General features: G+C 38.9%; 1 protein-coding gene across 1 annotated transcript in view; it reads right to left on the minus strand.

Annotated features, from left to right (window-relative positions):
* RELN (reelin) overlaps positions 1 to 14,023 on the minus strand; it is a 275,407-nt gene that overhangs the window by 155,400 nt on the left and 105,984 nt on the right. The window contains exon 4 of the mRNA XM_041405399.1: positions 8,583 to 8,653. Within this exon, the coding sequence (XP_041261333.1) occupies positions 8,583 to 8,653 (71 nt within the window). The remainder of the gene's footprint in view (positions 1 to 8,582; positions 8,654 to 14,023) is intronic.

Below are 14,023 nucleotides of genomic sequence, written 5' to 3' on the forward strand. Positions count from 1 at the left end.
ATCAGCTATCCCAGTAGTTTAATTGTGAAAAACGTGATAGACCCCAAAAGTTATAAAAATATAATAGGGAAACAAAAATAATTGTTCTCTTAATTAAAATAAGCATTGAAATACATGAAAGTCAGTATTGGTTTTACAGTAAAGTAAAAAAGATCAATTCAAGTCTAGAATGATGAGATATTGTTAAAAATAATTTGGATTAGGATTCAATAGCTCAAGGGCTGACAAAGTCAGTGGAAATGAGGCTCAACAACAGAAATAGTTTAGGAGAGGAAAAAAATGCCATACTTTGATCTTTTATACTGCACTGAACAACATTTTACTGGGTATACTATTGGGAGAAGTAATCCAAATATTCCTGGGGCAACAAGTAACAGATTAACTCTGTAAATGACAATATCAAACACTTATACCAAAGCATGTTTTGCAGGCAATGCTGGTCAATTCCCCAGTAGGTCTCTGCCTCCCAAGAAACACCAGAATGTTGTAAAGGCACACTGCATGGGGGCCACGTTAAATGGCACAAGTTTATTAAGTAACCTTCTTCCAACACTTTGCAGCAGGAGCCTTGGTGTAGCACTACACAAATGGAACCAGACTGTATCTGAAAGGGCACAGCTACATAAAATATATGGGCAAGTCTAGAAATTGGCTACACAGTGTGGTAGATACTCCATGGCAGCTACCACATCCATAGCCTTGCTGGATCTTCAATCCAAAGTAGGTTACACCTCTCTCATGAAGGCCAAAGGGGTGCATATAACCAAGCTCCTGGGAAGCAGCTACCTATTTGTCTATCAGTACCTCAGCCATGGATCTGTATTTCCAGCTGTCTTTTGGAGTTTGGTAAAATAAAACCACCAAAAAAGAGAATTTTTGAAGCCAGGATTCATTTGATGGTTCTGTTTTTTGTTGGGTACTGACCTAAATTGTAGCAGTACTTCTGATTTCTTCAGCATATTTGCAATAAAATAGTGAATTACTGTAATTTCTATCTTAACATCTGACAAATTAAAATAGATTAAAAATAAACATAAAAATGAATGCAGCAATCTGTGTAGAGCTCTCACACATAATCATCTGAATAGAAAGTCCAATACAAATCTCAAGAATTTTGTTTTCCTCTTCCTGCTTAGTCCTCAAATACTGGGTTTGCAAAGAAGCATGCCATTCTGTAATGAAATTGCAACATTTCATGGAGAAGTAGGTGATGAAGAAGACTGAGTAGTCAACAAATGAGGTATCTGCAGACCAGAAAATGATGGCAAGCAATCTGGATTTGCCTTAGACAGAAAACTTTCATTTAACAGACTTACCAATTAGAGGAATGACACGTTTTACACCATCCACTAACCATATAAATATATACATATATGTGTGTATATATATCTCTCCCCATACCTTATGTACATATATCCATATGCATGTATACGCACACACACATATATATGTACAAGCATACATATATACATAGGTATGTATTTATGCATATATATATAAGGGGGTGTGTGTGTATATATACACACACAACCTGCAAACCACCATGGAAACTTTACTGCAGCTGAGAGAAAAGATATATGGGGGTGTGTATGTATATATACACACACAACCTGCAAACCACCATGGAAACTTTACTGCAGCTGAGAGAAAAGACCTTCTTAAGAGTCTGTTGTTGTTTCAGTAATCTGAAGTATTTTTTCCTTTTTGTGGCTAACTTGCTCCATTTTTATACAAGAAATCCACCCATGCTGCTTTGTCTTCCCAAGCAAAAATGACAATAATGACTCTAGCAATGGCCAAGACCTCTCATCATGCTGGTACAAAATCTAGAGAAATGCAACTATTGCATGTTAAGCTTGGCACTGTCTCCAGAATAGTGCTGGACTGCACTGGTGAATCCGACAGTGAAAAAGTCTGCATTTATCCCTGGCAGCCCCAGGTATTGTTTTTCTCCATGGAATGTGTAAATTTCACCAGAAACCTTTTAAAAATTATTTGCACAAAGAAATGTATCGTACTGGATTAACTGAATTATTTCCCAGATCGAGCAGCACAAACTGTTCTGTATTTTGCCTGCAGGAAAAGAAGCACATTATGGCATGCGATTTGTAATACTCTTGTAATACTCCTGTTCCAAGAGGCTAGGTTTAAATTAAAATCTCTGTGCCTGATGTTCTGAACACCCCCTTCTCAGCAGTTCCAGAGCAGTACTGGTGGGTGATCTGCTGTGAGCACAGGGGTGGCTGAGAGCCATCCTGCCAGCGCTCACCACGAGGAGCATGGTCCTGCCGGACACATCACGGGCAGGCTCACCAGCTGCCCAAGCAAATTCCATTGGCCTTTGAAAGTAACTCAGCTGAAAGAGACCACCTTCTCCAAGGGGAGCAGTTCAGATCCCCAATGAGAAGGAAGGGCTGCCTTATCATTCACCCCAGGTTGTCTGGCACGGCTCTTTGAAAGAGGATTTTTGTGGAGAGGGCTCCAGCCAAGGATACACACAGTCATAATGACACTTCCTGAAGCTGCTATACAAAATTTCAGCATTCAACAAAAAGGCACAGGTAGAGCACAAACTTGGCATCTTTACATTTGCAAACTCTTTTGTTCACAATTATTTAATAAAACTGGCTGTTTATGTGATTAAAAATTACAGACTTGGGATCTGAGATATTTTCCTGAAGTGGCTCTTCCACCATTTGCATAGTACATTGCACAACAAAACTGCTTGCCAATAGAAGGAAAGGAAGGAAATTGTGCAGATGCATACTAATGCTACTGATCAATCATTTAAAATTAGAGGTGTAGCTAAGCAAACATTTCATGTTAGACAAAAAGGTAGTTGTTACAAGTATAGACTTTATGCTGGGGAGAGATTTCCTAAACCTTTATAGGATCTAAGAAGCTCAAGTATTTTTACCTCAGGTATTCTGATTGTAATTCAAATTCTTGAGCTGAACGTGACAAAAGACTGTGAGGATACCATTCAATGTCTGACAAACATAGACTTTATTCTCTCTATAAATAATTTCTGTATTACATTTTATATTTACTTGCAAAACAGCACTGGGATGATCTTCAAGTATTGTATTTAAGGCCCACAAATAACAGAAATTCAAAACATAACACAAAATTAATAGTAGGTTTTTTTTAAATATTAGTTGTAAAAATAGTAGTTTAAAAATAGTTTTAAAATATTTTCAGATCTTCCTCTCTAATCAATTTATTATAGAGCTACTTACTTTAAAATAACATGGATTTTTCCATAAGCCATACAGTGTGGCTCTAGTCAAATTAAGTTTTTTTTGTACAATATGACAAAGATAAAAGAAATGATGCAGTGCAGAGTAGCTATACAGTGCAAAGATATAAATTTATAATTTAAAAGAAATTATACAATACTTCAGACTGAGAAGGACAAAGAAAGACCATCTCAGTTCATATTTTAAACCATTATTCACTTTGTTAGTTGTTCCTTAGGCACATGGTTGGATGGTTTTAAATTTAAAACCAGTATTTGTGTGGCTCCAAAATGCACCTTAGCTTGAATGAGAATGTCGTACATTTTTAAAAAGTAAAGTAAATGAATTTATTATTTGATTTTTAACCAGCACCGTGGGTATATACAGAGCTTTACAAAAGATTAATTGTTCTGAGCAAAGAATGGAAGCAGATCTCAGCTGAGGTCACAGTCTAAGAGGTATCAGCAAACACAATATGAGAAAATGTAAGGAAATGTGGAGTGATTGCCTTGTCTTACAAGACAGTCCCTTTGGCAAGGAAAAGCAGAGAAGAAAGGATGCAATACAAAGTGATTCAGAGAGAGAAAGGCCACAGTCAAACTGAAAGCATGAGAATCTTGAGGAAGCTAATGGGGAATTCAAAAATCAATGGGGACATTGTAGGGCTCTGTGTCACTGGGATGAGGGAGAATGGAGGAATGTTTTGGAGTAAAAGGTTAAATTTTTCTGTGGATGAAATAAGGCTGCTGAAAGGTTAAGCCAATTTAAATATGCCCCTTTTTGGTTAAACTGGAAGGGAGGGAAATATTAAAGAATGGGAATGGAAAGTCCTCTTCTAGAAACTGGAATGTGAGGAGGAAAGAAACAATTTGTTGGTGGTCTTGTTATCAGTGAAAAAATAAGAAACAAAATCATTAAACTTGGTAATAGTCAACTAGTCCCCATTCAGATAAAAAGAGCAAGCATAAGACAAATTAAACACAGAAACATCCATTTGTACTTCTGACAGTCATATTTCATAGAGTTCTGGGGTCAAGACTGTGTACAGGTATAGGTAGAAAATCCAGCACAAGAAAATATTCTTAAATATTCTTAAAACCCACTAAAAAATACTTTTTTTTTTTTTTTTTTTTTTTTTTTTTTTTTTTTTTTTTTTTTTTTTTTTTTCTCACCACCCCTTGTTTTGTATAAAGGGAAAATGAATTACAGTATCACAAATGCCTGCATGCTCCCAGACAAACACTGTGCTCAGAGTTCTACAGCCAGGGGCCATCAGCTGCTGCTCATCAGTTCATGACAAATGAGGTGTGGAGAGAGGTATCTTCTGTTTTGCAGATTATGAAGTCTAATCTCCTTGTCATTAGCAGCCAGATGAAGATAAAAAGGAAAATAAATGCTTTTATTTAGACTCCCTCCAATACTTTCTCTCTACTGGTAAACAAAGTTGCTGTTGAATGATAGAGGCTGAGCATCCCCCAGGGAGAGTCAGTGAGTTGCCCCAGGGCTGTGTTATCCTTGCTGACACATGAACTGAGGAGCTTTACACCAGCTCTACTCTCCAGTCCTCTGCTCTGTAAAACACTGCTCTGAGAGCTTGTAAAATACAAGCCTGAGATCCTGACATCTGGTTTGCATTTTTTTTTTCAGCGTGTTCCTAAATTTTACAAGATACAAAATACACCTTAAAGGTCTTGCACAAACATTCAGGCAAAAGTTCTCAAACAAAAGAGAGTCTGGTCCAATTCTCAGGATATTCTCAGAAATAAATATGAATCAACATGCACAATACTAAGCTTACCTTATTTTCCATTTATTTAACTATTATAACCACTTAAATACATGGTTTATTAAATATATTTTTTACTGGCAAGAATATCATCACTCATTATGATCCTTATTTATCTTTAGAAACATTGACAAGACAGCTACCTTTTCTAGACTCTCTTATATAATTTTTATTTTTACTTGGGTTTTTTCCTGTTTGGTCTAGATTAACTTTTTCTATGATAATTTTTATGTCTCCTTTCTTCAGTATAATTCTCATAAAATTTAAAGCATACATCAGCTCTCAAACATCTCCCTAGCTTCCTAAAATATGTATTATATTCTGAACACAGAGCTTTTTAAACAATTATTTTACTTTCTTTGGTGCCTTTCCCTATGGCATCATTTCTTACTACATTTACATTATACATATGGCATTGCCATCCCTTAACACTACCCTTTATCATCTTCTAATTCTCTTCAAAATACAAAAAAATCACTTTCCTTTTACTGCACAAATTCCATTAACTCTATCAGGATTTATTCATGTACCTCTGAGGGTGGACAACCACAGTAAACATGATTTTTTAGATTCCTTGCTACTTTCACATCTTCATGTATATCCTTTTTACTAGACATTAGGAAGCCTGATATCACCTCTAGTGAACATACTTATTAAGAAGGTGTCCTGTAATAATTCTATAAAGTTGCCCCGTGGTTCTATTTTTCTTTACTTAATGTGTCACACCATTCAGTGCATGATTTAAGTATAGCAATGTTTAGGGCTAGAAACAGACTATAAAACCTCATTTATGTCAATCTACCTTGCTGTTTTGCATATATATTAATATGATATTTGCATCTAAATAAATTCACTAATTCTTCCTGAAAGAATCCTTTGTTTACATGAGTGGTGTTGATGAAAATGGAATAAATGAAGTAAGGTCTACTTCAAAGAAAGCCACTTTTCTTTGAATAGGAAAATTAATTCTAATAGTATAAGGATGATAATAGTATGCAGTGATTAGAGATTAATGCAATGCACACTGTGCTGAAGAAATAAGAACAAAAAGGCAGAGGAGAGCCTGGGAGCAAGGGTAATGGGCAATGCAGTGGTTGAATATCCAAGTCAAGGAAACTGTGTCTGAGCTAGGAAACCAACGAGGGAGAAGCCATGGTGAGGATAAGAATGTGGGACAAGAGCCAAGAGAAAAACTGAGAATCTTGCACATCAGTATTGCAGGGAAATCTGATCATTGCTGCAGCTGCCACACGCTGCCCGCCGCTCACAGAACAGCACCTCTGCCTGATCCTGGCCTAAGCCAAGTCCAGGGGTTGCAGAGGCACTGCAGTGCACACACTTTGGGAATGATAAATCTGGGATGTCTCTGAAGTGACTGTGTATAAAGCAAAGAGAATTGCTGGGAAAATCATGGGAAACATAAAAAGTTATAAGGATGTGGGAGACTGTGACAAAGTAGGGAAGCTGAAGGCCCTTTCAGGGAGTTGGGCAGGACATGGCTAGCAGAGGCTGGATGGGAGGAGGAAGCAGCAAAAGGATTGTCACAGCTGAGCAGCCAGTGGGACATCTCAGCGTCCTTTGTACTCTGAATACAACCAATACCCAAATTCTATTTTCTCCTTGTTCTGCAGAGCTCCTGTGAACTCAGGGACAGCAAAGAGTAACATAAGGACTTACTGTTCTAACCAACATAAGTGTTGCTATAATGTTGATCTGAGGTTAGGTTATGCTCCAAAATTGCAGAACTGTAAGGCAGAGAAGGGTGAAAGAATAAAAATTTATTTTGTCAGCTCTCCCACTAAAATCTCAGCGAACAGAATGTCTGAAGGATCGTCAGGTCTGTATAGATGGATATCTACCAGCTTGCCTCTGCTTATTTTCTTCTAGCAGGGAGAAATGCTTTGTCTGTATTTTTCTCGACCATGTTGCTAGTTCTGACACTGACAGTCATGTATTCTCATTCAGCTTTCTTGTACACAGCTTTCACCATCGTGGTCACTGCCAGCTCTTGGTCACTGCCCCCATATGACTCCTCCTTCCCTCTCCCTTCCTTACCTGTTCTGGCTGCCCCAGACTGTCTTTGGCTGTGGTGTGCTCACTCTGCAGTTATGCCTCAGAGAATTTAATCTGTTTCTGTTCTGTTTTTTGTCATTTTACATTGATTACTCTGCAAATTCACTTTTCCACCCTTGACTCACATCCATGCAGCAAGCAGCCTGTGTGAGATACCCTCTCCATCCTCCTCAGCACATCCCAAATGATGATCCTGCCAACACTTCTGTTCCCAGTCCCTACACACCAGTCACTGAAACACTACACTTCCACACTCCCATTACAGGTGCACAATTACCTTCTGTTAATTTCTCCAAATATTCCTCCTTCCCCACAGCAAAAAAAAACATGACTGGCCCAATCACTTTCCATCCAGATCACCATAACACTTCCATCTCATTGCCAGTACTGTTTTTATTTCTATTTCCTCCAAAGTACAACCATCATCCTAGCGTGCTATCTGAAATTTTTCACCTCTCTGAATCCATCTTCCTACTTCCATTGAACTACAACAAAAGTGAAAACTTGAATATTAAAGTTGAAAGTTGAAATATTTTTCCTTCATTATCACAGAGCTACTATTGATACCTTGTATGAATAACTCAATTTATGCTCCTGAAATAATGTTCAACAACTTTTTATTGCAAAAGCCATATTGCCAAACTCATAGGAAAAACCCCCAACCTTATAGCTTTAATGCCCCCAAGAGATTTGTTTTATGGGATTTTCTCTTGTGTGTTAATATGGCAACATATTTCCCATTTTAAAATCTTTATTTTAAATCATTTAGCCCATGTTTAATTGTTTCTTTTCACATGGAAATATCACTGGAATTTTGTTGATCTAACTGGAAATTCCTTTCTCTCCTGTACCAAAAATGATGGATACCTTCTCTACTTCTCCCTGTCTTAATGAAGCAGGTTCAAAGCAAAGTACTGTTTGTAGACAACAGATGACAACAGGACATTTATTTTTTAGGTTATTCATTGAAAGGGTAAGCGGTGGCAACAATTAGATTTTTAAAGTTTGTGTAAGTCAAACATTTTGCTTAGCTACAAAAATGATCAAATGTTGTATGTGACAGGCAAAAATTCAATGGCCTACTTTCACAAAAAGGGAAGGCATATTTTTCACATGTACATGTGTGATAGTAAACAAAGTTTTTGCTGCAGCCATATTGCTTAAAGTTAATACAGCAAGGTTTAAAACTCAGCTCATGTTTCTGACAGAAAAGAAATGTTGGTTATTACAGGCTGATTTCAGGCATGTGCATAATGCTACTTAAAGTTTTGTATATTGCCCAACACTTAGCAGAGAGGAAAAGTGGGATTCCTGGACAGACAATGGGAAGTATGAAGCCAAAGAAATACAGTTTCAAGAATGTAAATAAGATCCTGATTCAAGGTTTTGTATAGAACAGCTTTCATGAAGAGTAGATGTACACTGACATGCAGGTACAATGGAAAACCACATTTGCCAGATATTTTTAGAGTTGTGATTCTTACCTCCCTGTTCACACAGCTGTTGTGCTAAGGCATCCTTGAATATAACTTGGCCCCTATGAGTAGCTGTAGCCCTGTGAACATAAAAAGACAACAATAAATAATATATACAGGTATATGTGTACCTTTAAGCATGAATAATCTGATCAGAAGTCCCATTCTGCTTTCTTTCTGTGTTCTTTTTGTGCTCTTCTAAATTTATAGAATAAATTGCAGTGATCATTTTGTACATAGCAAAAGAAAATTCCTAAACCAAAATGGTTTAGTTGGTAATAAAAATCACTGGCATATAATGAAGGATGTCTTTGATGTGTATCTGTAGCTGCACATAGAGTTGCTATATTTGAGACCTCAAAAGTTTTGTCTAAAGAATAATTAATTCCCATTAGTGACCTGCAGCTAGAAGACATGCAATGTATCACAAAACTTGTTATTCTGTTTCCTCATGATCAGGTAGAAATATAATGCAATGTGATTTGTTTTTTGCTTACAGAGCTCTCATGCTAGCAGTAATTGTTTTACTTTCTTTCCAGTTGCTCATTTAATCCCTCTTTTCCTAGTGCAATACTTCATCAGTTTTATTTCAGAGATTTCAAAATCTTTCAGTATTTGCAAGTGTTGTATCTGAAGCCTGATTTTTTTCAGCCAAAGTTCTTCCAATATCTGTCTAGAACTCATGCACACTCTTCATACATGTTCTTTAGCCTTTCTCTAATTAATATGAATGGGCTCAGTATAGATCCATGTGAAGTCCTTGAAATAGCTTCTCAGTTGAACAGTAAGACGTTGAAAGCTACTTTATGAGTGAAATTTCTCAGCCAGCTGTGTGCCCTCTCTAATGGATCATGCCTATCTTGCTTTTGGAACATCAGAAAAGACCAGAAAGGAATGGTGCAAAAATGAAAATCAAAATACATTTTATTTTACTTGGCTACTAGGCCAGCTACCCTGAAAAGGAAGAAGAAAAAAGTAACATATCTAGCACTAAATTTTTCAGATACAGTGGATGCCCAGGGTGAAGTAATCTTCAAACTGTCAGAATACAAACAGGAGTAAATGAAAGCTTCTCTGGGGTCAACTTTAATTTCTGTACATGTAGGAAAGCTCTATTTCCACCAATGTGTGTGTCCTGAAATGAAAACTATGCTGACCTGATGCTCCTAGTGTAGACACTCGCTTCCTCTGCCTAAGGAAAAAGAGCTGTGTTGCCTTTTCCATCTTGGACTTTCAGAGGCAGAAGTAAAGCTGGAGCCTTGCCTCACCTGGCCACAGTCCCAGGATCACATCACCAGTGTGAGGTTTTGGTTGCACTCCCTACCATGTCCCCCATTGCAACTATTTTAGTTATTTCAGTAATTTCATAAAAAAAAGAGCAAAACTTCATCTTATAGTTCGACATTAGTATTTCTATATCTGCTGACAAGACCAGTGATCATCCCAAATACAGAGTAAAATAAAAACAAATACACTGCTCCAGCACATAAAGGCAAGAGAGCTGAGGCATTAAGTCTCATTTAAAAATATGAATGAAAGTATTTATTTAAGCTCTGTGGTGTTGAGTATGAATGAAACTATATGATCACTACATACATTTCTGCAATTTACCACATAGGTGTACTCAGTCATGCAAGTCAGAATTGGACCAAACAATCTCCAAAATCAAACATGTGCCTAGATGTCTTTAAAAGGACCAGATATGGTGGCTTCCTCTGGCAGCTGAAATGGGAGGGTATTCCACAGCCAGATTGGTGGCCAATGCAGCACCAAGAGACAGGTTTTGCAGATGTGTTTCAGTGTGGGAGTTTCATGTATTGAGCTTCCCTGGCTCAACCCACAAGAAAAAGGCACACCTAAGGCACAGAAGGTACTTCGTACAACAATTCTATCCCCCAAGCTGTCAGGGTGGGAGAAAGGACTCTTTGCAGACAGTGGGAAAGAAAACTTTTATTAGCAGTGGACCAGAGCTCCAGAGATGCTGTTTATGCAATAGGCCAGGGTACAATTCAGAATGTACACAACAGCGATGGCAACCAGAGCATTCCTTTATGAGGCAGAGAAGAGCAAACTCTTGGAACACAGACCACATGCAGAGGAGAGCTTGAGTGCGTGTCTGAATGCAAACAAACACCAAGTAATATCAATAATGCCAGACTCTGCACTGTTTACTGGATCTCTGCATGCGTGTGAGAAAAAGGGGATTTGGGCAGAGAGCCAGCACCCAGCTGAATGATCGGCATCTTTCTGTGTCTGTCATCCCTTGCTTGACAATGCAGAGCAGGAGCCAACTGCTGCTGTTCCATAGCAGGGGAGATCTGCACCCTGGGGACAGGAGTGCAGTGCAGGAGGGGCACTGCTTGCTGCAGCCTGGGCTCACATCACATTTGCCTTGCCACGGGCATCAGCACCGACAGCGCAGCTTCAGAGACTTGCTAAGGGTGTTGCTACTGCCACTTCACCAGGACTGTCTGTTCCATTTTCTCTGGATCTGTGTTTTATTTGTGGAGCAAATGAAAATAATGCAGTATAATTACGCAGCAATGGAGCTACTTCAAGAAAGAAGTTCAAAATATACCTTTTCTGTATTGAACTCTCTTTGTTGGTGATGTTCCTACCTGACAGCTGAGGTTCACAGAACAGGATTGTGAATTTGAATTCTTTTCTTATAAAGACATGTAACATATCCAAACTAATTTCAATTCCTGTATTCACACTCATCTAAAAACTACATAATATTTATTTTAATTATTAACTGGCAGCTGAAAGAGACTGAAAGAGACTCTACTAAAGAGAGAAAATTGTTCAACTATTAACTCTGGGATTTTGCTTTTTTTGAGAGACATATGCATATCCAGTAACTGAATGTTGTGCTTTTTAAAAAAGTTTCTATACTGTCTTAAATGTAGTTAAATACTGCTTAGAGGAAGGGCACTTACTAACTACTATTTGGTGTTACTCCACATCAGTCTATAGTCCCACTCAGACATTGTCTGCTATTTATTCCCAGCTAAAGGGCAAGTGACTAATCAGATCTAATGTGTCAGTCAGCCAAAAGGCAAGATGCATGTTCCATACGTCCGCAGAGAAAATTCCAAGTAGGAATTAATCTTTCCAAAGGGATGAGAAATAACAGAAAAATGGGAGACATCCCATCCTGTTCCCAGAAGAGGAACATCCTGACGTGGTAAGTGAGAGCTTTGAAAGAAAAACAACTTAGAGGTAATAAGGTTCCTCTTTATATTAACCTCACTCTTCCATTAGCCTAGATCTATTTGTGTGCTTGGGGCTATGCAAGAGGGGACGAACTGCTTACAGAGGAATAAAGAGGTCTCAACACAAAAGGACTCCATCAGGTGCCAAGGCTCACTGGCAGCTCAAGATTTGGGCATTGCTCAATCTATGGGCATTGCTAACCCCATACATCAATTACAGCAGTTTTAAAAAGAATTTTCTTTCCTAAACCGCAACTATTTGGATTAAAATCAGACAGCAGTAAGGATGCTTGGTGCTTGTTCTGCACTTACACAGATGCTTGGCCATCTGCACCTTTCCCTGGTGAGGGAAGGCACCGGGACAAATTCATGTGAGAGGGGGCTTCAAAATGCTCAGGTGCCCTACAGTAAAATACCTCATCTCATGGTGCACCAACGGGGGTTTTCTACAGGATCAAAGAAGAGGAGGTTATTTCTGACCTGCACTAGCAGAGTTTAACCTTGTGCCACCTACTAATGGTTAGTGACTGTTTCTACTCGAGGAAATTCAGGGTGACATCCACGACACTGGCTCCAGGAAAATCAGTGAGTGACTATATGAAGCTGAGATTGGTCTTCCCCAGCCCCACAGTGGTGCCCCCTGAAATCAGGTCTGACGCTTCCCCACCACTGTGGGGGACAGAGTTGATGCTAAGCAATTTATGAGCCTGGGCTGGAGCACAAAATAATGCATACCCAATGACTGCTGTTGGCATTTTGTGTTGGAGGATCTCAGAGTTCACATTGGCTTCACATGGATTGCTAACACGCTCTTGTTAACAGGTTGCATTTTAAAGAGACTCTTCTGGCTCAGGAGAGCACAGGCAGGAGGCCACGTGGGACTGACCCTGGTGTGCTGCCTCTGCTGCCTGGCTCTGCCAGCTCCATCTGTGGAAAGGACACACAGCCACACTGCCCAGAGGTGGATAGTTGCCCTGCTTATGCAAATAAATGGGTTGATTTTTAATGCATTGTTGAATTTGCATGATCATCTCTTTAGGGTTGTCTTGCTTAACCCACTGTTTTTAAAAAAAATATTCTCCAATACTGCCTAATTAAGGGATCTCTGAATAAAACAACTTGAAAGCATGATGGAGAAGAGGCTTTCAGGAACATGGGGCTGTGTTGTGCACAGACTTTCATGGTGGGAGTGTGAACCATTTTCTTCCAGTGCCCTGCAAAAGTGGTGTATTGACCATTTACTGTGTGTTATGAGGTGAGGTCAGGCTGGGGTGCATTTTGGATTGTGTTTCCTATCAGGGCTGGAAGCTTCAGTGACAATTCCTTCAGGAGCAGTCAGACTGACATGTCAAACCTGACTGGGAGATGGTGCTGGGGCCAGCAGGGAACATGCACAGAGCACTCATGGCTGCTGATCCAAAGGCACTTGGGTGGGAGGCTTCCACCCACTGGTTAAATGCCTCCAAGTTCTTATTTCAGTTTTCATTTGACATGCAAGTTCAGTCTAATTAAAGCAGCAGAAATGAGATCTCTGTGTTCTGAAATTCACATTTTGACTCTGCTTTTCTCTCCCTGTCCTCAATGGTTTCCTCACTGAGATGTTGTGGAGAAAGTCATCTGTCCTGACCAGATTCAGCTGAAATTGTCAGGGAAATTTGGCAAGTAAGATGCAATTACTTATGTAGACATTTGTTCAGGAGACTGGAGTTGGCACACTTGCTCTAAAAACCTCAATCAGAGGTGAAAATTCTTCAGTGGGAAAGGACTAAAATGGTCAGCAAAAGCCAGAGTGTGTGCTAGAGGGCAAACAGCAATAATTTCATTTGGAGCAACTGTCCTGAGCTGAAGTTTGTAGTTCACATGAATCAGTTATGTAAACAAATAATTATAATTAACAACTTCATGGGTGAGCTTTCACACAGGGTAAGTGCAAGAGGAACAAGTGTCACCTGGCTTTGTATTTTGTTTCTGAATTTATCTCTGGGGACTGCACATGTGGGGAAAAGAACTCAAATCAACCTAAAGGTTGATTAAAGACTGATTTAATAAACATTTAAGGACTTTCTTTAAACAAGATTTGAATAAAACATTCTCAAATACAAAATAAATTAGAAGGGTCTACAGAAATTTTGTTCCAGTAGATACTGGGTAGGGAAAGATGGAGAGGGATTTCTTGCAAGAGCATGTGGTGACAGGACGAGAGGGAGTGACTTCAGACTGAAAAGAGGGCAGGTT

The sequence above is a fragment of the Onychostruthus taczanowskii genome, unplaced genomic scaffold (genome assembly GCF_017590055.1).
Source record: "Onychostruthus taczanowskii isolate IOZ18803 unplaced genomic scaffold, ASM1759005v1 scaffold23, whole genome shotgun sequence".
Taxonomy (NCBI): Eukaryota; Metazoa; Chordata; class Aves; order Passeriformes; family Passeridae; genus Onychostruthus; species Onychostruthus taczanowskii.